The following is a 22,869-nucleotide window of genomic DNA, read 5'->3' as shown; positions in this document are numbered from 1 at the left end:
TCGTCAGCGGGTCGAAAACTCGCGATGCAGCCCGGTCCAGGGTAGACTTGTCTGCGACGATGGTGTCGGAAACACCTTGTAAGCCATGCATTATCCCCGAGCAGTGCGGCAAATGCCCTTCTAACACCGATTTAACTAGCTTCGCCGACGATCCTTTGTCGTCCTAGGGTAGCTGTGAGATGGGGATGAACGAATCAGTGTGCGGTGTAGGAGGAGATGGAGACGGGCGATCAAACTAATAGAGTAATATTGTCCGATTGGCCCTGGTCATTTCTGCTGCACATTGTGACTTCTTGGCTTTGGTTTCGACGCCAAATATAGCCCTACCGGTGATTCAACTGAAAGTAGACATGGTTCGTCCGTCCCCCAAGCACACCCATTGATTGCTCAACGGTATCTCTCGGTGGGCATTGTGACCGGTACCCTCTCTTGGCGCTGTCATAATGATATCCCAAAAAGATCACTCACATCAGGTCATACAGAGTGTGGTTGCGGAACCCTTGTCGTGCCTGTCTCACTCCTTTTGCATTGGTCTCAAAGTATAACCTCAACCTGATACCAGTTCGAGCAGGGGGGGTTTCTCATCAACCCCCGCCTTGTCACGGGCCAGCCGATACGAGTCTAGACCGAACCTTGTCCTGAATCATGAGTGAGCAACGTCCCACACGCACTGATATCGTCGCGTAGTGGGATCCCTGTCGGTGTGTGTTGCCACCAGCAGCCACCAACAATACAACCAACGGCCAACAGAAGTGCCGTAAGATGGGGTGATTGCTGACATTGAGCAGTGCTGAGAGCTTCAAAGGAGAGAGATATCTTCAAATTCCACGTTTTATCTCCCCATTTGTTCCATTACCTTACTACAGCTTCTTCTCTCCTACCGCCCTCATACGTATCACAATTAATTCGCCGAATTGACGGCCAAGTTCGCTCAACGACCCTGTCAGACCAGGGGTCCCCTGATGCCATCCCTAGTCATTGGACCCATCTCACACATGACATTGGTTACCTGCAGCGCGATGATCTGCCCCGCAAAGGGGCAGCTCGCCCAATAGCAAGGCCCTGGCGGTCCAAGATGTTGTTGGTTGTGTGATGGCGAAGCAGCAAGTCCCCAACCCTCGTTTAAGCAAGGGTGATGAGTTAATTACGAACCATGATGAACATGACAAGCCTATGATGAATCAACTTTTGGAATAATTTTCTTAGTCGGGTTCTCCGGGCTGGGCTTGGTGTGATAAAGATAATGCTCCTCCCCCGTCTCGATGAGACGTGTAATCCACACCTTTTCACTTCCATCGACATGGCGCTTGATGCCTGCTCAGACCATGCCGCCGAGAAAATGACGCTCCTGGACCGCCCTGGCCGCCGACCAACAGTCCCAATTTCTCCCATTTCCCCGGGTCTCGCCCAGGATCCGATTCCCCAACAGAAAAGCGAGATAACACCAGTTCCGCCAAGTCCAACACCACCATCCGACGCATCCGATTCTCACGTGGAGGACACGATTGTCTGTGCTCCTGTAGGAGTAAGTTTGTCGCGATCACGTTGGTGACTATTCTGACGAGGGAAGCGTAACTTGCGTCCGCGGAGGCCGCAATCACATGCAAAGAGACGCGTAACTTTTGATGAGGTATTTCAAGATGGAAATGCCGCGGTTAAACATTTCATCGTGCAGGTTCCATCTTCTGATGGACTGTGGTATATTCTGCACTGTGATGAGCATCAGAAGGCATTTCAGCACCCTGCGTTAAGAGGTGCAGCGGCGCATCTTAAAGGTAGCAAGCATGGGCTGCCATGGTATCCGACAAGCCTGGAAGTCATCAAGCATTTTGGCGTCGAGGTTATAGATTGCGATGCCGAGTTGGCCGATAAGAACAACACGGTTGCTCTAGCCGTCAGCCAGGCCAGCAAGAAAGCATCCGAATGCAAAGCGGAGGAGAAAACAAGCCCGAAGAAACGACTACACGAATCGAATGATGAATCCGAGGTCAAAGAAAAGGAAGTCTCTAAACGGCAGTCGAAGCAACGGAGGATTAGCGGGATCACGAGGCCAACTCCAGGTCGAATTTACCTGGCCTACTGGGAAACGACAAAAGACTGGTTTCCTGCCCTGGTCCTCCCTCACATAGGCCTCGAAGCCTTTGGAATTCCAAGTACCCTTGAGAAGCTCGGCTTGATGAATAGCACGCCAGACTGCTTGAGATGTGAATCTGATACTCAAAATCTCAAGTGGCGGGAAGGATATGAGCATGACGGGCCTTATGCTATGGACCGAGAGTTCCCAATCCTGTTTTTCGACAGACGCGACTTTCCTGAGCAAGCCTCTGCTGGTTGGGTCAAGGCGAGTGATTTGCAGGAGTTGAGCGTCTTTAAGAGTTCTTCACGGCTCGTGCCGAATTTGAAGTTTGCGAAAAAGTATTTGCGGAAGCGATTACAGCAAGAGACGGAGTTTTCGGATGAAGACTCATGGGCTTCTTCGGGTGAGTTCTCTATAAAACAGATCTGTTACCAGGTTGCTAACAATGCTATCTTAGAAGAAAGCGACTCGGAGACGCCGCCTTTATGCACCGCAGGTAACGAGAGTCAACCGGAGCAAGCTTTCACTTCTGTTCGCTTAGAGCCCGAGCAGCCAGCGGCTGATGCTCCCACAAACACCGCAGTGGAAGACAAAGTACCATTATCCGCAAACAATGAACCAGAATCTGGAAATGCAGCTTCCGTGCCACTGACACCTGGGGAAAGCCGCCCCGGAACTTCTTCAAATCCACAGGTTGAGGCAGCCCCAACAAACACCATTACGCATTCCATCAGGGATGACATTACAATAATTTCCATATCTAGCTCCGATGACGAAATGGAGAATCAAGATCAGCCCGCAAAGTCAAGTCAACCACCAACTGCAGACAACAGGATGGCGGTAGACCCCCGGCATTCTGTTGTCACCGAGATGAAGGATGTCAGACCCAACACTTCCATTTCCTCAGGGCAAAGCTTCGACTTAAAACCTACAATACTACTAAACGGTCCTATCACCGGTTATACGACGCAGGGTGTCGCCCCAGCACCACCTTTAAGAAACGGACAACAACCTCAAGTCCAACTACCTACTCCTGTTCATGTCCATCATATCCAACACACATTACCCAACAACGCAACAATAGATCTTCGCAACTTGATGACAAGGTCAACTTATATGGCATTCCCCGGAGCACTCCCGGGGTCAGAGGCGCCACAATCTCAGCTACCGCCATACCAACCTCCAACTAACCGGCGGCCGCTTCAGGTTCCTCCTCAGGTTCCTTACCCTCAGGGCCCTGTAACAACCGGCTTCCACCACCACCGATTACCTCCATCCCAGGATCAACAGGCTCATTCAAATCCAGCGATCAGCCCTTCTCGACCTGAAATATCTCATGTGTCGCCCAGACCCCCGATCCCAGCGGAAACCCGGGCACCAGCAACACGGCCACCAGCAGCTCGGCCACTTCAACCTAAAGCAACTTCTGCACCCCCACCTCCCCCTCCACCTCCACCTCGACAGCCCGAGAGTAGACCTCAGGTTCCTAAAGTTCCTATTCCACCAGCACCCAAGCCCAATTCATACCAAGCACCGGTGCCAACTGGAAATCCCACACCCCCTCCTTCCAAACCCTACCTTTCAACACCAACCCCCTGGCAACCCGTGTATATAGGCAAAGCCTTGCAGTTGGAGACGACGAACCCTCGGTTCGGCGTGCCACCTAACGAAGTTCCCCCACCCTTTCTCGATCGGCTTAAGAAACTGGCAGGAACCCGGGATAACTTTCCAAAGATGGCCAAATTCCTTGATGGGGAAGGCTTTTACTTTTGTCCTTGGTGTGAGAAACGATATCGGCGTCCGGTCAAGTTTACGGATCACTTGGTTTTGAATCACAGCAGGTAATATGGCGTACGTCAGGAATAATTGTTTCTGGGCAATCTTTGTTGGACATTGGTTCATGATGATCAATAACGACAGGAAATCTATTCTCCTGATGCAACCAGAAACAGCCTGTGAATGAATAAAATTTGCCCAATATCTACTCGATTGTTATCTTCAGTTGTATCCCAAGCTAAATAATCTCGTCGATGCAACGACTCGCGCCGAGCTCGGGAAACGAAAAGTTCTTGCGCGCGTATATGTACCAAAAGAAGACAATCAAAACACCAACAATAGCGAGAACTACCGAGATGTAGTTCATGGACGCGGCCTCGACTGGCAGGGCGTATGGAAAGCAATAAAACACCAAGGCGATCGGGGCCCAGCACAGAAAGATGATGTTGGATAGCAAACCGAGCCGAGGATACCAGAATGGACCATGTTGAAGCCGCGATCGCCCATGTTTCAAGAGCAGAACGATTGGGATGGCGTAACTAGCATACTGGAGTAGAATGCCAGCTGAGACCAGCGAATTGAAGGCGGTCTGGGATCCAAGGTAGAGGAAGCCCAGCAGACTTGTGAATGCAGCCGACCAGATCAAAGCATAGATAGGTGTGTGAAAAGGTGCACCCATCACTTGGCCGATATGCTTCGAAAAGGGGAAGCCCTTGTTGAGAGCAATGGTCCACGCAAGGCGAGACTGCCAGACGTGAATCCCCCACATTGCCCCGACAGCTGAGATGAAGATGGCGATCTGGAAGGCAATGGCAGCAGCCTTGCTTTCCCCAAAGGCTACATACACGGTTGCCATGGTCGAAGTTTGAGTTTCGTAATTGACCTGGTTGACGCAGAAAGCCAGGACGATAGGCAGTCCAGTGACGAACCCAACAATGATTGTCAAGATCAGAGCCTTTGGCACATTGGTGCTGGGATCCGGGATCTCCTCGGCGATGTGGACAATGGCATCTAGACATGAGAAACCCCAGTTCAAGCCGTTTTGTCCAATCAGGAATGCCACGCCGGTCGACCAGCCCGAGACGTTGTAGAAATCGGTAAAGATGTCTTTGGCGGAGCGTCTCTCATCGGATGCAGCAAAGAGACCAACAAAGAGCGCGACCAAGAGACACATGGTAAAGGCCAAAATGCCCTTTGTGATTCTCGGCAGTAAATGCTCAAACGCACTCAGAGCGAGCGTTATAATGTTGGTCAACTGATACGCGACGAAGCCCATCCAGGGATCTTGTTGAAAGCTGGGATTGAGAAGACTTCCTAGTGAAAAGAGCAAGCTGGGACCAACGACACAGACCGAGGCACCGGTACACACAGCTCCAGCCCAGCTGAGGAGAGCCGTGACGTATGAGAGGAATCGACGAGGTCCGGGGGGAGAAAGGGCTGCAACCCATATGTACTGTCCTCCGGCATCGGGAAGAGCAGACGCCAGTTCAGACAGGCTTGTTGCACATGCGAGTCCGATAATTGCCATGAAGAGAAAGCCCCAGAAAAGAGTGACGGAGCCGCCACTGGCGGTAATGGATCCAATGGTGAGGATGATGCCGATTGCCGTGTTGGTTGTTGACGCGCCAATGGCCATGGCAGACCAGACACTGAAGGGTTTCTCCATAACGATGACATCCCCAATGATAGATTCTGGCTTGGGCTCAGGCACAGAGTCTTGACCCGGTGCCTGTTTCTCTTTTTTGCTCATGGTGGGTGATGTCGAGGTGTGTTTGAAGAGGGAATATTGAAGAGATGTGATGCTAAGCCGTCTATGGCCCAGGAAAGCTGCCCTTTTCAAGTAGACCACAAACTCATATGTCGTCCTTGAAATTTTCGGAACACACGGCCAACGCGGGGAAAGGGGGGCCAGACCATGTGGACTTGGTTTAGTGTGGCGACTAGCAGCGGTAGCGAGGGTTGTGAGCATGAGATTTTTATCAACGGGCTAATAAGAGTGAAGCTCACTGAGTGGCGGTTTGTTTCCTGATTCGGCTAATAGGCGAACGCTATCCTGCGCCCACCTTCATGATTGACTTGGGGTAGGTATCTTGTCAACAGGGATCAGGTTGTGACCTAGTAAGCTGAGACTGCGATAACATATCCATGCGTTGCTTATGCAAGGCTCTTGTCACGATGCCGTACGTCCCGAAGAAGGCGTCTTGAATCCGAGTCGTTTCCGAATGGCTTGTGTTTATGAAAGATCGGTCGGTAGGAATTTCCCTACGAGGCAATGTTGACGGATTGTCAACATCATGTATCGAGGAGGAAAAGCCTAAAGAGTCATAAGTTAAGTAGATCAATTTAATGCCTTGAACCTTGTCTAGTTGGATTTACATCGGCTATTTACTCGGAGGGAAGCGTGATTCCCCTGTCTGATAAGTCTTGACTTCGGAAGCACGCAGGCAGTATCTGGTAATGGTCATGGTTTGGTGTAGTGTGTTGGGCAGATACTTAGTTAGACTCAAAGTGATAAAAAGCCTAACTTGCTTCTACTGTGTCACTTGGGCACTTGAACAGCGCTCCATTGGCAATTGTAGAGCAACTGAATTCATTCAGTCACAATGCACAGAATATCTAGTCCAACGTGATAAAAACAGTCTTGATGTTGGTGTAAGCCTCGATTCCAGCTTGCCCACACTCACGACCGATCCCCGATTGCTTGAATCCTCCAAACGGAGCTCGGATATCCGAGTTGTTACTACTGTTGACCCACACAGCTATTGAGACGAGATCAGTTGGGAGTTCATCATAGGAGAGAAGGGGAGGACTCACTGCCGCTTTGTATCTTGCGCGAGATTCGATGGACCCGGCTCACATCTTTAGTAAAAAGGGCGGCACCGAGACCAAAGAAGGTGTCATTTGCTCGTCTGACAACTTCGTCTTCTGTCTTGAATGAGAGGACCGCGGCGACAGGACCAAAGATCTCTTCGCGATAAATTGTCATGTCGTCGTTGACATCTGTAAAGACTGTCGGTTCAACAAAATAACCTTTGCCGTTACCGGCGGTTTCGTGCACTTTGCCTCCAAGAGCGAGCGTTGCCCCTTCAGACTTTCCAAGTTCAATGTAGTGGAGGATTCTGTCCCGCTGCGCCTTGCTGACCTGAGGGCCTTGGAACGTGTCAGCGGCAAAAGGGTCACCGACCTTGGCCGAGGCAGCCTTTTCTAGGAACCGGCGGAGGAAATCGTTGTAGATGCTTTCATGCACAAAGATTCGGCTGTTGGCGGTGCAGACCTGGCCGGCGTTCGACATGATGCCAACATGTCCCCAGTATGCTGCCTTGTCCAGGTCGGCATCGTCAAACACGACTAGCGGTGACTTGCCACCTTTCCAACCATTAGGTCAGCTCATTTTCTCGTGATACTTGTAAGACTGTACGTACCTGTTTCCAGTGTGAGACTCTTGAGGTTCCCTGACGCGAGCTTCATGATCTCTCGGCCTGTCTGGGTTGAACCGGTAAAAGCAATCTTGTCAACACCCATGTGCGACGCAAGGGCGGCGCCTGCATCTCTACCATAGCCGTTGATGACGTTGACGACACCCTTTGGATAACCAGCTTCCTTGAAAAGGGTGGCTAGGTAAAGGATGGATAGTGGTGTTTGCTCGGCTGCTTTGATGACGACGCAGTTGCCAGTCGCGATGGCAGGGCCCAGCTTCCAGGCTGCCATGCTGAGGGGATAGTTCCATGGGATGATTTGGCCACAGACGCCGATGGGTTCGCGGGTGGTGAAGACGTGTTGGTTCTTTTCCGTCTCGATCACTAACAAGGAGTTAGCCAGCGCTAGAAAGCTGGATCAGAGGGGAACCATTACCTTGGCCATGCAGTTTATCTGAATAGCCTGCATAGTATCTGAAGACGGCGACGACCTCCTGCACGTCCTCTTGCAGGGCAACATGGAATGGTTTGCCTGAAGCCCGTGTCCGGTCAGAGTCTCGAGAAGCAGCAGTCATCATAATCTTAGATCTTACCACCGTCCCACGACTCAATGGTCGCTAGCGTCTCAGCCTGAGCCTCGACAAGATCAGCCAGGCGGCTCAAGAGACGACCCCTCTCCGTGGACGTCACGTCTCCCCAGAGCCCGTTGAAAGCGTCACGAGCAGCCTGCACGGCATTATCAACATCCTGGGTCCCGGCGGCATGGACTTGTGCAATGTCGGATTCGTCACTGTGAAGAACCAAGGTCAGCACCTGCAACACTGGAGCATAGACCTATACTGACAATGGGTTGACAGCTGCAATCGTTTGGCCAGACTGAGCTGCAACAAATTCATTGTTGATGAACAAGCCGAGGGGCTGCTTGTAGGCAACACCATTGGGGGCCGTCAACTGGGCAAACAGGGGAGAGGATGCCATGACGGATTGAGTGACGTGAAGTGTGCTGAGGTGGATGGGAGAAGGGACAACGAGTCTACATTGCGATAGCTATATGATGTATGCCGAAAGGGAAGGTATTAACTGGCTGACAAGACTTGCAACGCTAATCAATCGCTACATACTTGGTAAGCTTTCGTCGGGATTCGATTGTTGTCCTTCGCTTGATGTCCGAATTCGTCAAAATGCCTCGGATGTACAAAAGTACATGATATTGACAACGTGGCGGCCTCAGCAGATCAGCCTCCTATTTTCTTGTGGCCACGAGGCGAGGGATTCATGCCGTGCTTCAAGGTCGAATTCAACCCCGCCGATGTCCAGGCCTTCGATTTCTTTCCAAATTGGGAAGGTATGGATGCGGGGTTGTTGGAGACGCGACCCCGGCTCGGATCTGCCGTATCTACGACCCGACGCCTCCGGCCTGCGGGGTTCAATGGCGCGTGAGAAGCACGCAGAATTGTTAAAGGGTACTTTGGCGAAGGGGTTATTTTCGCAGCTAGACAGGTCCATGCTATCAGGCCGGAACAAGTAATTGAACCCAAGCCTCAAACGAAGTCAACAGGCGAATCAAGAGCTTGGAAATAGAGGTAGACGCTAGCAAGGGATAAGGCACCTGCCATCGCTTGCCACTTTGTTGAGTCGATACGGCATGGTCACGTCGAGACCTCCGTGTTCTCGGCTTAGATGGCCTGAAAGATATCATCATTGTCAACAAAGCACCGTGATGGGGTCAATCGCGACATTTCTTCTTCTGGAAGGAATGCAAATATTTGACGATGGGCTGAGCATGCCCTCATTCTTTTGCCCATCGTGTTGTTGGATGACGAAGCCCTCTACAAATACAGCCTCTTGAATTCTTCAACCCGATCATCCTCACGAAAATTGTCACTTTTCCTTGTGAAGCATCCCTTTGACCTCGTTCCTGATCTATCCCTCAGCCATGTCGACAGTCACAAACCTCAGCAATCTCAACTTTGACTATGTCATTGTTGGAGGAGGCACAGCTGGCTGCGTCATAGCCAGTCGGCTGGCTGAGTCTCTCCCTGACCACAAGATCCTCATGATTGAGGCCGGACCCAGCGATCTGGACGAGAAGCAAATCCTTGACTTGCGAAACATGTACAACCTGATGGGAAGCGAGTTTGACTACAGCTACAAGTCGGTTGAGCAGCCAAATGGTGAGTCTTGCACCGTAGTCTCTGAGCTATTTGTTATACTAACTCCTATCTAGGCAACAGCAACATCCTTCACTCGCGCGCGAAAGTTCTCGGTGGCTGCTCGAGCCACAACGGGAGCCTTGCCGTGCACCCATTCGAGTACGACTGCAAGAAGTGGGAGGAGGCTGGCGCCGTTGGATGGGACTGGGAGACGATGAAGCGACTGATTCGAAAGCTGCGGACGCCCATTGTGCCCATCCACGACCGACACCGAAATCCCATCGTTTACGACTTCATGGAGGCCACCAACAAGGCTCTCGACATTCCGATTGTTGACAGCGTCAACCACGAGATCACCTCGGCGAGTGGCCTCTCAAAGGGCGGCGTGTCATTCTGCTCTCTGACATACGACCAAAACACTGGCTATCGAGTTAGTGCAAGCGTTGCCTACATCCACCCGATCCTCAAGGGCAAAGAGAAGCGCCCCAATCTCACCATCCTTACCAACGGCTGGGTGGACCGCATCAACGTCGTCAATGGAACGGCTACAGGAGTCAACTTGACCCTTAAATCTGGGAGAAAGGTCAAGGTTAGCGCCAAGAAGGAGACCATTCTGTGCGCCGGTACCATCGACACGCCAAGACTAATGCTCCTCTCTGGCATCGGTCCCCGCAATGAGCTTGAGAAGCTCAACATTCCAGTGGTCAATGACCTGCCTGGCGTCGGAGAGAACCTCATGGACCACCCCGAAGCTATCATCACCTGGGAGCTCCACGAGCCCCTCGAAGACAAGACGGTCATGTGGGCTGATGCTGCTCTCCTTGCGCGACGCGAGCCTGCCAACATCCACGGAGATGACGGCACCGTTCCTGATGCCATGATGCATATCTACACCATGCCGTTTGACGTGCATCAGGCCGCTCTGGGTTACGACATGCCCAAGAACGTCTTTTCCCTGACACCCAACGTCCCCAGATCCCGTTCGCGAGGAAAGGTGTGGCTGAAGTCTGCCGATCCCAAAGAGCATCCCGCCATTGACTTTCGATACTACACCGACCCCGAGGGATATGATGAAAAGACCATCGTGTGGTCCTTCAGAGCTGCTCGCGCCATCGTGAACCAGCAGCCACTGAAGAAGTGGATCAAGCGAGAAGTTGCACCAGGTCCTGGCTGCCAGACTGACCAGGAGCTTTCTGAGTACGGACGAAAGACTGGAAACACGGTGTACCATCCTTGCGGCACGGCTAAGATGGGAGACGTTGTCCATGACCCGATGGCTGTCGTGGATCCTCACCTAAGGGTCAAGGGCATCAAGAAGTTGCGCGTTGCTGACGCCAGCGTGTTTCCCTTGATTCCTACCATTAACCTCATGTTGACTGTGCTGGCTGTCGGAGAACGCTGTGCCGAGTTTATCGTTGCGGACGCGAATAGAAGCGTCGCAAACCTATAATATGACATGCACGGAATGCGTTGTTTGATCAACGGTTAGCTTTTTTACATTCATTGGTGAGATGTAGAACAAATCAACGAAAAAAAGTGTGAATAGAACAATTTGGCTCCTTGAACACCAAGTCCAAAACATGCATCATTAAGTACATTACACATTCCATCTACTCAGGCAAGTGGAAATACCTGGCCTCTCTCAAGCAAAATGACAAGCCACGTAGTTGTGATCCCCAGACGCCTAAGCTCCCATATTTCCTCGAGAAGGGTAATGGCGTCCAACATGACTGGAAGACGCGTCAAAGAGTATATGGCCTTGAATCGAATCTTCACCTCCTCTCGCTGCTGAAGCTTGTCGGCCGGTATCTCAGAAGCGGCAGACATGAGGGGGATAGGCTGAAAGTTGAGATACGGCGAGGTTGGGGGTATTCGCAGCAAACCCTCCATGGCCTCGCTAGCCCATTGTTGTATCATAGTTTCGCCGCCCACATCAAAAAGCTCCGTATCACGACCGCATATTCGGTAGAGTTGAATCAGACCGTGTTTTCGATATGCATCGCTCAAAAGGAAGAGCAGCTCATTGTCTTGGCTGGGGGTCCATGCCAGCATTTCGTCCTCCAGGATTGCCTCGAGCGCAAGATCGCGAGACTGCCCATCTACCACTCCACGGCAGTAATGCGTCACTTTAGCAACGGCGTAGAACATGCCTAAAGAATATCCTGCCATGGGATGGTACTCTCGCTGGCTAGCCTCGACAGCTTTGGAGATGAAGTCGACGGATAGTGGCCGGTGTAATCGATGTTCCAGATTGAACGATGCTGCCATCTCCCACCAGATGTAATTGCCCACGATGAGCTGTATGGCAGGATCGGAAGGGTCGGCTGTAGGGTCGCCCAAGATGGAGTCGATGAGGGCTCGAGCGCCCACCAGGTGTTCAAGGCCAGTAGTTCCTTCGATCCAGGGTGACGAAATGCCCAGTAAGAAGATGGCAAGAAATGTGGCGATTGCCTTCTTTCGAGTCTGCAGAAGCTCTTGTTGGATGCATAGCAATGTCTGCCCACGCTCAACGAGGCAGTCGCTCGTATTGGCATCGCGGAAACCTTTCATGTGTGCAGCGGCAATACTCTGTACAACATGCAAGAGAGCTGACGACTCCTTGAAGAGGTCCAGGATAGGCAAGGCTAGCGGGTTGATGTCAGGGTCAAGCACCATGATGTGGCAGACCTGCTCAAAGTAGTACTGCAGCAGCATAGACGGCGTCAACCCATCTCCGCAGGATGCCTGTTGGATGAGGAGTGGCAGCTCCAGTTTCCACATGGTCTTGCGGGGCGCCGGGGTGCAGACAGTTCCCCGTCGGGCGCAGTGTCGACACACAGGGTATGTCTCGTCGCATTTCACCCTCCGCAACCTGCACTCTCGACAGGCTGACTTGCTCTTCGGCTGTCGGCGGAGAACAGTGGAGTCGAGGGATGTGTCTTTCGGGGGGCCATGGATCGGGGGTGTGGCCTTGGAAGAAGGAGCAAAGCGGACACGCCAGGCTTTGGAAACCATTATGCCGGTATAGAAGATGGTTGATTGATGTTCTGGGGAGGAGAGGCATTGCCCAGACAGAAGATGGCTGGAAGAGTTCAAGTGCGAGATGCCGACTCCGCATCCTCGGCCCCACCGCTGACTCTTGATAGCGCTATGTACGCAGCTAGCGTCTAAGATGCCGGCGATGACATTTCCCTTTGCCCCCGACAGGTTCTTACAGCAAGGTACAGTACAGTACATGGGATTGGTTCAAACTCTGCTACGGTAAGATATCTTGGGGGTTTATGATTCTCTTGGCCGCGTGGCCGCTCCCTTCAGCCAAGACTCCCGGGCAAAATAAGGTGTCCCCTGAGTGCGTGGTGGACCAGACAAATCGTGGGGTAGAATGCCCTGAACGCTTAGCCCAATCACTCGACACCACGATATCAGCTTATCATAATTCCAGTATGCACTGTACCAGAAACGCAGCCAAGGTCATGATCCATAGACTTTTCCTTTCCAGGACAAAAGGCGAGGCAGGGTCCAGAGCCCACGCAAAGGGCCTAGCATGGTTCCAGGGCCGTGACGCACGATGCAAGAGGCTAGCTAGAAGAACTAGGGTCCGATCTCCCGCCAACAACCCCGAATAGGAAGGAATGTGTGAGCGAGTACGTACGGATAGCTATAAAGCGAGCTCCATATTCTACCAAACTCCAAGGTCAAGTCAAGGCACTTGCTACTGTCTCATATCATATCTGTTGACACCCTATCTATTCCAACATGACGACACAGACACTTCCCGCTGGCTCCACCAACAGCTATGACTACCTGATCGTTGGTGGAGGAACAGCCGGTTGTGTGGTTGCGAGCCGACTATCCGCATATCTACCAAAGAAACGTATCCTGCTTATCGAAGGCGGACCTTTTGATGTCGGAGACGACCGTGTCTTGGTCTTGAAAGATCGTATTCAGACCATCGGCACAGACCTCGACTATGGCTATACCAGCGTTCCTCAGCCAAATGGTTAGTACCTGAGATCAACCTTCTCACCCATGATGTGAGTCATCTAATCAGAGTCTGCAATAACTAGGCAATAGTCACATCCTACATTCGCGTGCCAAGGTGCTGGGAGGATGCTCCAGTCACAACGACATGATTTCGTTCCGCACGACTGAGTACGACGCATACCTCTGGCAGAAGCTGGGGTGCAAAGGTTGGACCTTTGATCTGTTCAATCGCCTTCTGGACAAGCTGCGGACCACCGTAAGACTACCTCACCCGCGAGATCGGAATGAGATGTGCATCGATTGGATAGAGTCTGCGAGAGCTGCTTTGGGCGTCGACAAAGTTCAGGATTTCAACCACATGATATCGTCAAAAGCCGGGCTCCAGGAAGGTGTCGGGTGGTGCAACGTCTCATATAATCCGGATACGGGCCATCGCAACAGCGCCAGCATTGCATACTTGCATCCAACGTTTCGAGGGGAAGAGAAGCGTCCGGGTTTGACAGTGCTTACCGATGCTTGGGTTTCAAAAGTACACGTTGAGGGAGATACTGCAGCCGGCATTGATGTGACTCTCAAGTCAGAAGAGAAGCATACTTTACGCGCCAAACATGAAATCATCCTCTGTGCTGGTGCTATAGATACTCCCCGGCTACTCCTACTATCAGGGATCGGACCCCGAGAGCACCTGGAATCAGTCGGTATTCAAGTCACCAGCGACATCCCCGGCGTTGGAGAGAACCTGATGGACCACCCTCTAACAACAATGCTCTACGAGCTGAACCGTACGCCTCCCCAAAACACAGTCGCCAACTCGGACACGGCACTATTCTTGCGATCCAAGCCTTTCAACCACAACGGAGACGACGGGCACATCCCCGATGTCATGGTCCACATCTTCACCATCCCCTTCGTTGATGACCTCCGGCGTCTCGGCTACGAGATCCCAGAGCCAGAGCGTTGCTTCCACTTCATGCCACTCATTCCTCGCCCTAAATCCGTTGGGCGACTCTATCTCAAGTCCAGCAACCCGAACGAGAAGCCAGCTCTGGATTTCCAATACTTCACTGACAAGGAAGGCTACGATGCTTCCATTCTCGTCGACGGCATCAAAGCATGCCGCAAGATAGCCGAGCAAGAGCCCTTCAAGTCGTGGATCAAGCGAGAGATCGCGCCCGGGCCACATCTCACCATGGATGCGCAACTAGACGAGTTTGCTCGTGTGGCATCGGGAACCGTATACCACCCCGCGTGCACGACAAAGATGGGTGACATCAAGACAGACCCTATGGCTGTGGTGGACACAGAACTGAGAGTTCGCGGGATTAAGGGACTACGGGTTGCTGATGCGGGCGTATTCCCAACTATGCTCTCTGTAAACCCAATGCTAACGGTACTTGCCATCGGTGAACGTTGTGCGGAGCTAGTTGCACTTGATGCCGGCTGGAAGGAGGATATGCCAAAGCTATAGGAGAGTGATATAGGAGAGCGAGGTCATTGTCATAGTCTTTTCCGTCGATTTCTTTGCTGAGAATCAGCATCATGAACTGTAGGATAGCGTGAAATGCAGGTATTGGTGAGAGTTGATTAAGCCAATGACCTTTATATCGTCACATTCCTACGTGATGAAGTTGCGTCCCAGTGCTCAAGAACTATGCCCAGCGATGTGACAACTTTGTGTGTAGGCCTCGCCGTTAAATAAAGCGGATAGAGTTTAACACCCACCCGTACTTTCAAGTCAGAGTTTGCAACTATTGCACGGTTGTTCGTATTGTCGTGGTGATTCTACAAGTTGAAGGCTGGGATCTGGATCCCTGTCCTTAATTGCTAGAGAGTACTTCTATCTAGGAGGCAAACTCTCAGAAGCCGAGGTACTTTTTATCGGTCGCTGCTCTCCTTGTTTGGAGCTCCACCAACTTCACCGATCTAGACATTCGCTTAATTACGTGCATGAGACTGCACATGTGAAGCTGACGGGCACCCGTCGATGGTTTTTCACCCGAGTTCTGTCACTTTTCTTGCTCCAAACTTCAATCTGTTAAGCCATCTGGTGCGTTGCGATCCATCATTCGACGATGAATCGCTGGCACGAAGTCAGCTGCGTCAAACCTGACGTTCAAGTCTTGCCAGACGGGACAATCCGCTGCTTTTCCTGTCATCAAACCCCTCACACCACCCAGCTCATTGCCGAGAGGGCCACAGTCAGCTCGGTTCCGCTCGTGCCACCGGACAAACCTCTAGGGCAACTAAAGCTCTGGTGGCCGCGATCTGTCCCTTACTTGGTATCGACACCGCCAGCAAGCGATGATGCAGGAATTGGCCAACATGAAATGGACCTGGATCAGCCTTCGGAAGCGGCTTTGATGTCAGGGCCATACCCGTCGACTCTCGGGCAAAGCGAGCTCCGCCTCATCTGCATCGAAGCCGCCCCCTCTCCCGACTATCCTTTACACCTAAGCCTGGAGGTCTACGACTTGGACAACTGTCCGGAATACGAAGCCGTCTCATATACATGGGCCGGCGAGGATGGCGACAGTACACTTTCCAAGCCCATCTACGTGGGCCCATTCTGGGACTGTTTAGTTCAGACAAACAATTGCTGGGAAATGCTGCGCTTCGTACGGCCATGGCGTGGCATTCGGATGCTCTGGGTCGACGCCATCTGCATTAATCAGAACAACATCCCGGAACGAAGCAGCCAAGTTGCCAACATGGATCGTATCTACTCTTCTTGCAGTCGTGTCGTTGTCTATCTTGGACCTGACCTGGCCACTTCTCTCCATGGGAGATATGCTCGTCGTGGAAGGCTGCACGAGCTGGAGACAGGCGTCATCAAGCCTGCATTCCCTGCTCAAACGCAGCAGCCTCAGCCCTATCGGCTCGAAGATCTTCTAAGTCGGCGGTACTTTTCTCGGATCTGGGTTGTACAAGAACTGCTCCTTTCTAAAGGCGCTGTTATAAGAGTCGGCGACGTCGACTTCTGGGCCGATGCTTCAATGTCGAGCCGTCTCTCTTCAAGCATGCCAACGTGGACGTGGGGACAAACACATGCTGCATGGGCACGGTACATATCGCAGGGGGCTTCAAGTATCGGTGATCTTAAGGAGCTGCTTCAGACCACGGCTCTTTCTCTGGCAACCGACCCCCGCGATCGACTCTTTGGACTTCTTGGCATCATGCCTGAGCTATCGGTCTTGAGCGACCCGCCAACTTCGGATTCCCACACTCACCCTCTACAGCTTGGAGGTCTTCAGGCCGACTACACGCTTTCTTGTCAACACATCTTCATTGGACTGTTCGGATACTGCATTCTGAACCTGCAGCGGCCAGATGTCCTCTACCACGCGTCGTCCGCCTCGCCTGTTCCCGGCTACCCATCATGGGTCCCCAACTGGACCTCCCCGGAAACCTGGAGGTTGCTGTTTCAATCACCAAAGACCGATGATGAGAGGATACTCAGTCTGGTTCGGCGTAGAGTACCCCCAGACACCATGAACCTCTCAGACGCATCAGAATCCGAGGATGACGAAGATCCCGTTCGGCATCACGACCTTGAGGGCCCTGCTCATGCCTACATCCAAGCAGAACGGCGATGGAATCAGAATGCTAGCATCGACACCTCTACTGGAGCCTTGTCCATCAACTTGACACACTGCATGCCGTTATCTGAGACGCCTGAGAAGGTTGAAGAGGCCGACGGCTTCTTCCTTTTTTATCTTGACGCTGAGCCGTGCGGCCTCTACCTGGTTTCTGAGCACAGACTTGATAAACTCATCACAGGTTCAGACAACGACCAGTTATTCATCCTCGACGCAGGTGATGACTGCAGGGTTTATCTGATTCTGCGGCCAAGAAACCTCACGAATACGTTCAAACTAGTTGCAGTTTGCCCGTATATCGTGATCAAAACCCGTTGGGGGGGTTACCCGGAGATAGGGCTCAGCAACCTCCAGTACAGCCTCTATGATGCCTTGCCGGAAGTTCAACCAAAATTAGACCAAGAGCTGGATCTAGAAGAGGAGTTCGCACCCCTCTGCTCTGGGGTTAAGTCCTACCGCGATTTGCTACCCACGCTGGTAAAACGGCACAGGGAAGGGCCGGGAGACGTCTGGGAACTTGCGAGTGCCATCTACGATGCGTGTGTGGAACGAATCGACCCAAGGTTCTTACCACGGATCAGCGACGATGGACATGTTGAAATAACCATATCCAGTTTGGATAAAGAGTTTCCCATCTATACGAGAAGAATCATAAACCACGATCACGGCCCTGACTTTAGGTACCGCATCAAGGGCGAAGAGGAGTGGAGAGATGTTCCCCTTTCTTTGACCACCTACAACAACATGGTTCAAGCTGGGGAACAGTGGATTGATGTCCAATTTGCAGAGATTACGGATCCGAGATACTTTAGGCCCGACGCACATCAGATTTCTAAAAGTCTTTTCCGCGATCTGGATCGATTTGCCCAAGTGAGCAAGCATACAGGAGAGGACATTTTGTCTATGCTGACGAGGGATCGGACGGATGAGGACAAGTTTGTAGGGTGTGAGAGTGCGTTTTTCCATGACCTCTTTTGGCAAGATGGTCCTTGGGATAAGCTACAGTTGGTTGGGAGCACTTTCATGGTTCACATAGAATAGCGTCCGGCCTGAAGTAGCCTGGTTTCGAGATATGAAGAGGTTCTGTTTAGCTTACTCCCTCTGAGACACAAACACGGGCAACAATTTGACAATCCCCCCAGATAAACAATGCCATTTATCAAGGGCTAGGGGTGCGCTCAGGTGCCGTCTCTGGCTTCCTGCCGTACACAACATACCTTTGGTTTTCCCGTTAGTTATCTCACCTGCACAGTAAGAATCAGGATCGGACTTACACTGGAATGTAGGCATGAATCGAAGTATCTCGGAGTTGCTTCCTGACCAAAGTGCAGAACGCAATGACCTCTTCAGATTTCCAGTCAAGAAACCTCGTAAGCAAAGCAAGAAGCAAGCCTTCAAGTCCACTAGTGAGGTTCTCGCATGTCCAAACTCCGATTTCCTTGTACTTCTTTTCCTTTGGCCAGCGGTTGAGAGGCCACTTGAGCTTCTTCTCAACCACGTCGATGAAGCCTGCCTTTTCGAGGTATTCTTTGTACTTGGGTGCAGTGTTGTTGGGGCGCCCGGCTTTGTTGCTCGCCTCGACCAACAGATGACCAAGTCGATACAGTTCGAGGCCTTCGTGCAGGGTGCCGTCATCACATGCGAGAGGGTTTGTCAGGTCTTGCATTTCCAAGTAGCCACCGGGCTCTAGGTGCCTAAGCAAGGAAACTTGAGTAAAGAATGAATGCTGTTTGAGGGTAGTGAGGGCTTACGCATATGCTTTGTGGACAAACTCTTGCATATCAACGAAGCATCCCGTCATGACGCGAGACAAGACCAGATCGAATTTCTGAGACCAAGTCCATTCTTTCTCCAGATCGTCGACCTCGAAGGTGCAGTTGGGAGGGACCCTGTCTACGCTTAGCGCAAGTAACATATTTGGCAGGTATGTCGCTTACAGTGAAGGTTGAATCGGGCTAAGGTCAACGCCGATTACCTATATGGGATTCTAGGATTAGAATTAAGAGTCATTTCGCGTTACTGTCACTATTACCTCTGATTCAGGGTGGAGGTCGGCTTGAGAGTGGGTCAGAGTCGCATCTCGTGCTGGATCAAACTTAAAGGGGTACCATACCATACTCGACAGCCCAGATACCAGTTCCGGTGCCAGCATCAAGAACGCGCTTCGCCGGCCCGCGTATCTTGGGCGACAACCCAAGCTCACCATCGAGAGTGAGGAGCCAGACATTATGTTGAATGTCTGGGTCGCGTCAACCCAGGTTCTCCAGGTATCTATGTGGAGGATTAAGCTCACCAAGCCGATCATTTTCTCTGTCATCGTTGGGATAATTGTATTCTATGACCCTCAGTTACAAGCACATCATCAACGTTATGTGTGAGGCACTTACTGCCGGAGCTCATAGAATGATAGGTTCTCCCGTTTTCCTCTTGGACTCTGAGCACGCTGGATCGAAGGGACGTAAGACTCGAAGTGTTTAGCTAACCCCAGTCAGCCACCGGGCATAAAAAAGGCCTGTGGATTCATACAGTCGAAATAGCGGAGTCATCGTCGTCAAAGGTATCAACGGCCTGTGGGGAGATCCATTAGCATACCACTAAGAGCCTGGGTCATCCCTGCAAGCCTACCAAAGCCCCGTGTGGCTCTTCAATGGGGTTAGCCATGGCGTTAAATCGGAAACCAACAGCGCTAAGTGATAGACACACACTACAGACACAGGCAAATGAGGAGTAGAGAGATTGATCAGGAAACAATTGAGAATGCCTCAAAAGCTCACGTACAGGCGATAACCCCGCGTTTCCAGCACGTGATGGCATGCATCTCTTTCTTCTTGGTAATGATAATCGTATGACCTTATCCTTGTCTCCATTCCTTGTCGAGATGCAGCCGAGTGGCACTCTTCCTTCCAGCCTCCTTCAAATTGTCGCCAAAACTGCGCCACATCCTTGGCGGTTATCATCAAGGTAACCTATAATATTTATGAAGAGATTATGACACGCCTTGGCTAATTTTAGGTTAAGTTATGTCGCTTTTTTATGAAAGTTATGGTAATATTCATCGAAACATTAGGACAAATCGTCACGTACTTTAGGTTAGCTAAACGACAAACAACCAGAATGCTCCCCCTTGCCACCAGGATGGATACACCACCCCTCAGACCCAAAGGTCATGTTGCCAATAGGGTTCCGCTTGATAGACTTGACCTCGTTGGCGATACTGATTAAAAGATCTTATTCGTCATATATGTAAAGCGCCAAACCCATCATCATAACGTTTAATTTTACACGAAGGTGACCGCAAAATTAACCGAAACACACTCTACCCTGCAGGATGTCTATCAAATACAGCACCTTCGTCTTACCGAACCTCACTTCCTCCTCAAGCCAACTCAACATCCAGACCCGATTGTTCACGGATATCTTGAAGTAGCCACTCGATTGGGGTAGCATACGACACGTCGAAGCTCCCATTCCCGCCATCGAGCCCACCAGTCAACATACCGCCAATTCGGCCATCCATATCCCACACACAGGATCCTGAATCGCCCCGCTCAGAGAACACCCCTCTGCCAGAGCCGCTTCTCCATTTGACGCCAAGAATGCACCACTCCTCGGACACGAAGGTCGTGCCGCCAATCAGGTTCCGCTTAACAGACTTGACCTCGTTGGCGACACCGACTGAAAGGCCCGTGGTGCTGCCGTATAGTGCAACCACCAAAGCCGGGTCTTGCAGCGATGCTGATTCCGTAGGGAGGGTCGCCACGGTATCCTTAGTAACGGTTCCCCTCAGCTCTACAGTGTGCGTCTGGTCGTCAAATTGTAGATTGTAGTGTTGTGCTGGATTGCACCCCTCGAGTTCGGCCTTGGTTACCCTCCAAGTGTCGTTCTTCCCTGTCATGCCGCAGAAAACTCGGTTCGTCAAGGTTGCCAGGACTGATACATGCTTCTCTTGGTTCAGTTCGACCAAGGCCCAGTCTCTGCAACGTTTCTCACCCGACGGGGATCGACCCTCACTAATCTTCGGTGAGAACAGGACGTGACCAATGGTTCGGTTGGAGGGTTCCTCAAGGGCACTCAGCCTCTGTTCCAGGGCTTCTCCGGCCACCTTTTCGGCCGCTGCTTTGTCGAATTCACGTATCGCTGACGCCCAAGGAAGGTCTCTATTTGTCTCCATATCCCGCTCGGAGAGTCGAATATCGGCCTGCACAAGCCTACGGGCTTCCTCAAGCGTGCCGGTGCCAGGTTGAATTATGGCCCTTGGGGCATCACCGGAGTGGAAGAAGTCCTTGTTATCGTCTGACCCAGCGAAAGCAACGTGGCGGCAGGTCAAGAGCAACTTCCTTGTCGTACCGCGGATGCGAAGATAGAGGCCCTTGGTACCTTCATGGTAAGGCGAATCCAATGGGGCGATCGAGAGGCCCAAGAACTCGGAAAATAGTGCGTTCGACTCCTCGGGTTGGGCTACGGGGCCTGATGTTAGCTTTTGTGGTTCCTGGACAGGCTTGGCGCCAAGGTTGCATTGCGAGATCTTGGACTCCTTCATCTCAACTTCAACGTCATGGATCCCGTGCTGCCGTAAGATATCACGGCATCTTAACACAACGTCGACGCCTACGTTCCAGGTGGTGGTGTTAGGCGCAACAGACACAAGAACCGTTACCGGATTGAGTGGTGTCTCGTCAAGGGTACCTCTCACGTTCTGGTATCCGAGTCGTAGAATATCAATCGCGACCCATTGTATTCTGTCAAGGGCCTCCAAGAAATCTTGTCGCAGTCGCCCAGCCGAATCATTCCAGAGTGCGACAATCGGATGTTGCGGATCAACGGGATCCAGGGTCTTTCCACGGGTCCAGCCGAGGTCTGTTTGGGGACCAGTCCACGAATCAGAGCTTGATCTAGCCACGAGCCTTGGCTTTCCTGGGAGCCCGACATAGTAGCATCGGACCTCTTCATCACTTGGTGGGGACGGCCTAGGCATTGTCGAACCCATCTGTGCCTTCGGATGGCTGCAACCGGATTCACACCAGCGTTGATGAGGACCTCGATTGATGGTGGTGAGGGGGTTGAGTCCAGATGCAGGCTGCTTTGAGGCATGGTGACTATTTATATTAGCGGAACCCCAACAAGGGGGATAAAGTTCGTGAATCACGAACCTTATTTCAGTAATACAGCAACGTTTAGGTGTTGTTCAGTTTTCGGCACCCGACCGAACGGCAAAATACAGTCTAAGGATCGTCTAAGGGAACGGTATTGAATCTCAAAAGACAGTCTACAGAGGATAGAACACTAGGATTAACGGATCCTAAGGGCAACCTAAGGCAATGTTACTCGGCGCCGGAACTTTGTCTATGAAAGGTAGGGATTTAGTGTCGGCGGATTCAAAGGGCGGCCTAAGAGAACAGAACCACGAGGTTCGGCGTGAGCTTAAGCTCGGTTGGGGTTGGAGGGAACGGTTTTGGTACCGGGCGCTCAAACGCAGAGGAAAACGTTGAGTTCACTGACGGGATCGAGATCGGAGGCTTGAGCTCGATGCGATCGAAGGGAACGACACGAGACGCTTGACGCAAATGAAACCTTGAACTCGGCGATCAAATATCGGATCGAAGAGAATGGTGGCCGCTGGAAAACGGGGGAGCGACTTCAACTACCGAGATGAGAAGAGAACTTTGGACTCGGGGGAGCTTGAAGAGAAAGGTGTCGGATGCCGGAACGAGGAACAGAATTGAGTGCGCCGGCCACGAAGGAGATTGATTGTGGCTGAATCACAGGAAGGCACTGGGTACCAGAACGCGGAGGAAATGGTTGAACTGAATGGATCGGGAGCTCGGGGTCTGCGACGTGATCCGAGGCTTGAACGCAAAGTCTAGAAGCCGAGTCGAGGGAACAGTGCC

At 51.8% G+C, this 22,869-nt stretch overlaps 9 protein-coding genes across 9 annotated transcripts; 4 read left to right on the top strand and 5 right to left on the bottom strand.

The window, feature by feature from the left end:
* Positions 1 to 1,300: 1,300 nt before the first annotated feature.
* NECHADRAFT_102169 (uncharacterized protein) lies at positions 1,301 to 4,023 on the top strand (the record flags this gene model as incomplete). The annotated part of the gene is made up of 3 exons (XM_003047430.1): positions 1,301 to 1,525; positions 1,676 to 2,480; positions 2,535 to 4,023. The coding sequence occupies 3 exons, from the start codon at positions 1,301 to 1,303 to the stop codon at positions 3,920 to 3,922; spliced, it is 2,418 nt and encodes an 805-aa protein (XP_003047476.1). The 3' UTR covers positions 3,923 to 4,023.
* Positions 4,024 to 4,091: 68 nt separating this feature from the next.
* NECHADRAFT_54003 (uncharacterized protein) lies at positions 4,092 to 5,519 on the bottom strand (the record flags this gene model as incomplete). Its single annotated transcript, XM_003047257.1, has 1 exon — positions 4,092 to 5,519. One exon carries the CDS (start codon positions 5,517 to 5,519, stop codon positions 4,092 to 4,094), a length of 1,428 nt encoding a protein of 475 aa, XP_003047303.1.
* Positions 5,520 to 6,469: 950 nt separating this feature from the next.
* Positions 6,470 to 8,247, bottom strand: NECHADRAFT_54204 (uncharacterized protein; the record flags this gene model as incomplete). Its single annotated transcript, XM_003047256.1, has 6 exons — positions 6,470 to 6,612; positions 6,668 to 7,219; positions 7,276 to 7,653; positions 7,706 to 7,801; positions 7,863 to 8,059; positions 8,114 to 8,247. The coding sequence occupies 6 exons, from the start codon at positions 8,245 to 8,247 to the stop codon at positions 6,470 to 6,472; spliced, it is 1,500 nt and encodes a 499-aa protein (XP_003047302.1).
* Positions 8,248 to 9,205: 958 nt separating this feature from the next.
* On the top strand, positions 9,206 to 10,872 carry NECHADRAFT_87809 (uncharacterized protein; the record flags this gene model as incomplete). Its single annotated transcript, XM_003047429.1, has 2 exons — positions 9,206 to 9,443; positions 9,497 to 10,872. The coding sequence occupies 2 exons, from the start codon at positions 9,206 to 9,208 to the stop codon at positions 10,870 to 10,872; spliced, it is 1,614 nt and encodes a 537-aa protein (XP_003047475.1).
* A 164-nt stretch (positions 10,873 to 11,036) lies between these two features.
* On the bottom strand, positions 11,037 to 12,416 carry NECHADRAFT_87808 (uncharacterized protein; the record flags this gene model as incomplete). The annotated part of the gene is made up of 1 exon (XM_003047255.1): positions 11,037 to 12,416. One exon carries the CDS (start codon positions 12,414 to 12,416, stop codon positions 11,037 to 11,039), a length of 1,380 nt encoding a protein of 459 aa, XP_003047301.1.
* A 741-nt stretch (positions 12,417 to 13,157) lies between these two features.
* NECHADRAFT_54093 (uncharacterized protein) lies at positions 13,158 to 14,853 on the top strand (the record flags this gene model as incomplete). The annotated part of the gene is made up of 2 exons (XM_003047428.1): positions 13,158 to 13,401; positions 13,469 to 14,853. The coding sequence occupies 2 exons, from the start codon at positions 13,158 to 13,160 to the stop codon at positions 14,851 to 14,853; spliced, it is 1,629 nt and encodes a 542-aa protein (XP_003047474.1).
* Positions 14,854 to 15,457: 604 nt separating this feature from the next.
* NECHADRAFT_87806 (uncharacterized protein) lies at positions 15,458 to 18,022 on the top strand (the record flags this gene model as incomplete). The annotated part of the gene is made up of 1 exon (XM_003047427.1): positions 15,458 to 18,022. The coding sequence occupies one exon, from the start codon at positions 15,458 to 15,460 to the stop codon at positions 18,020 to 18,022; it is 2,565 nt and encodes an 854-aa protein (XP_003047473.1).
* A 229-nt stretch (positions 18,023 to 18,251) lies between these two features.
* On the bottom strand, positions 18,252 to 19,447 carry NECHADRAFT_53726 (uncharacterized protein; the record flags this gene model as incomplete). Its single annotated transcript, XM_003047254.1, has 6 exons — positions 18,252 to 18,675; positions 18,733 to 18,870; positions 18,919 to 18,956; positions 19,014 to 19,036; positions 19,095 to 19,220; positions 19,369 to 19,447. Coding segments are annotated over 6 exons (828 nt in total), but the record flags the coding sequence as incomplete, so codon positions are not given.
* Positions 19,448 to 20,357: 910 nt separating this feature from the next.
* On the bottom strand, positions 20,358 to 21,956 carry NECHADRAFT_87804 (uncharacterized protein; the record flags this gene model as incomplete). Its single annotated transcript, XM_003047253.1, has 1 exon — positions 20,358 to 21,956. One exon carries the CDS (start codon positions 21,954 to 21,956, stop codon positions 20,358 to 20,360), a length of 1,599 nt encoding a protein of 532 aa, XP_003047299.1.
* Between the last annotated feature and the right edge of the window lie 913 nt (positions 21,957 to 22,869).

Source organism: Fusarium vanettenii (genome assembly GCF_000151355.1).
Source record: "Fusarium vanettenii 77-13-4 chromosome 12 genomic scaffold NECHAsca_15_chr12_5_0, whole genome shotgun sequence".
In the NCBI taxonomy this organism is placed as follows: domain Eukaryota; kingdom Fungi; phylum Ascomycota; class Sordariomycetes; order Hypocreales; family Nectriaceae; genus Fusarium; species Fusarium vanettenii.
Note: the sequence above shows the minus strand (reverse complement) of the source record. Positions and strands in the feature narration are given on the sequence as shown.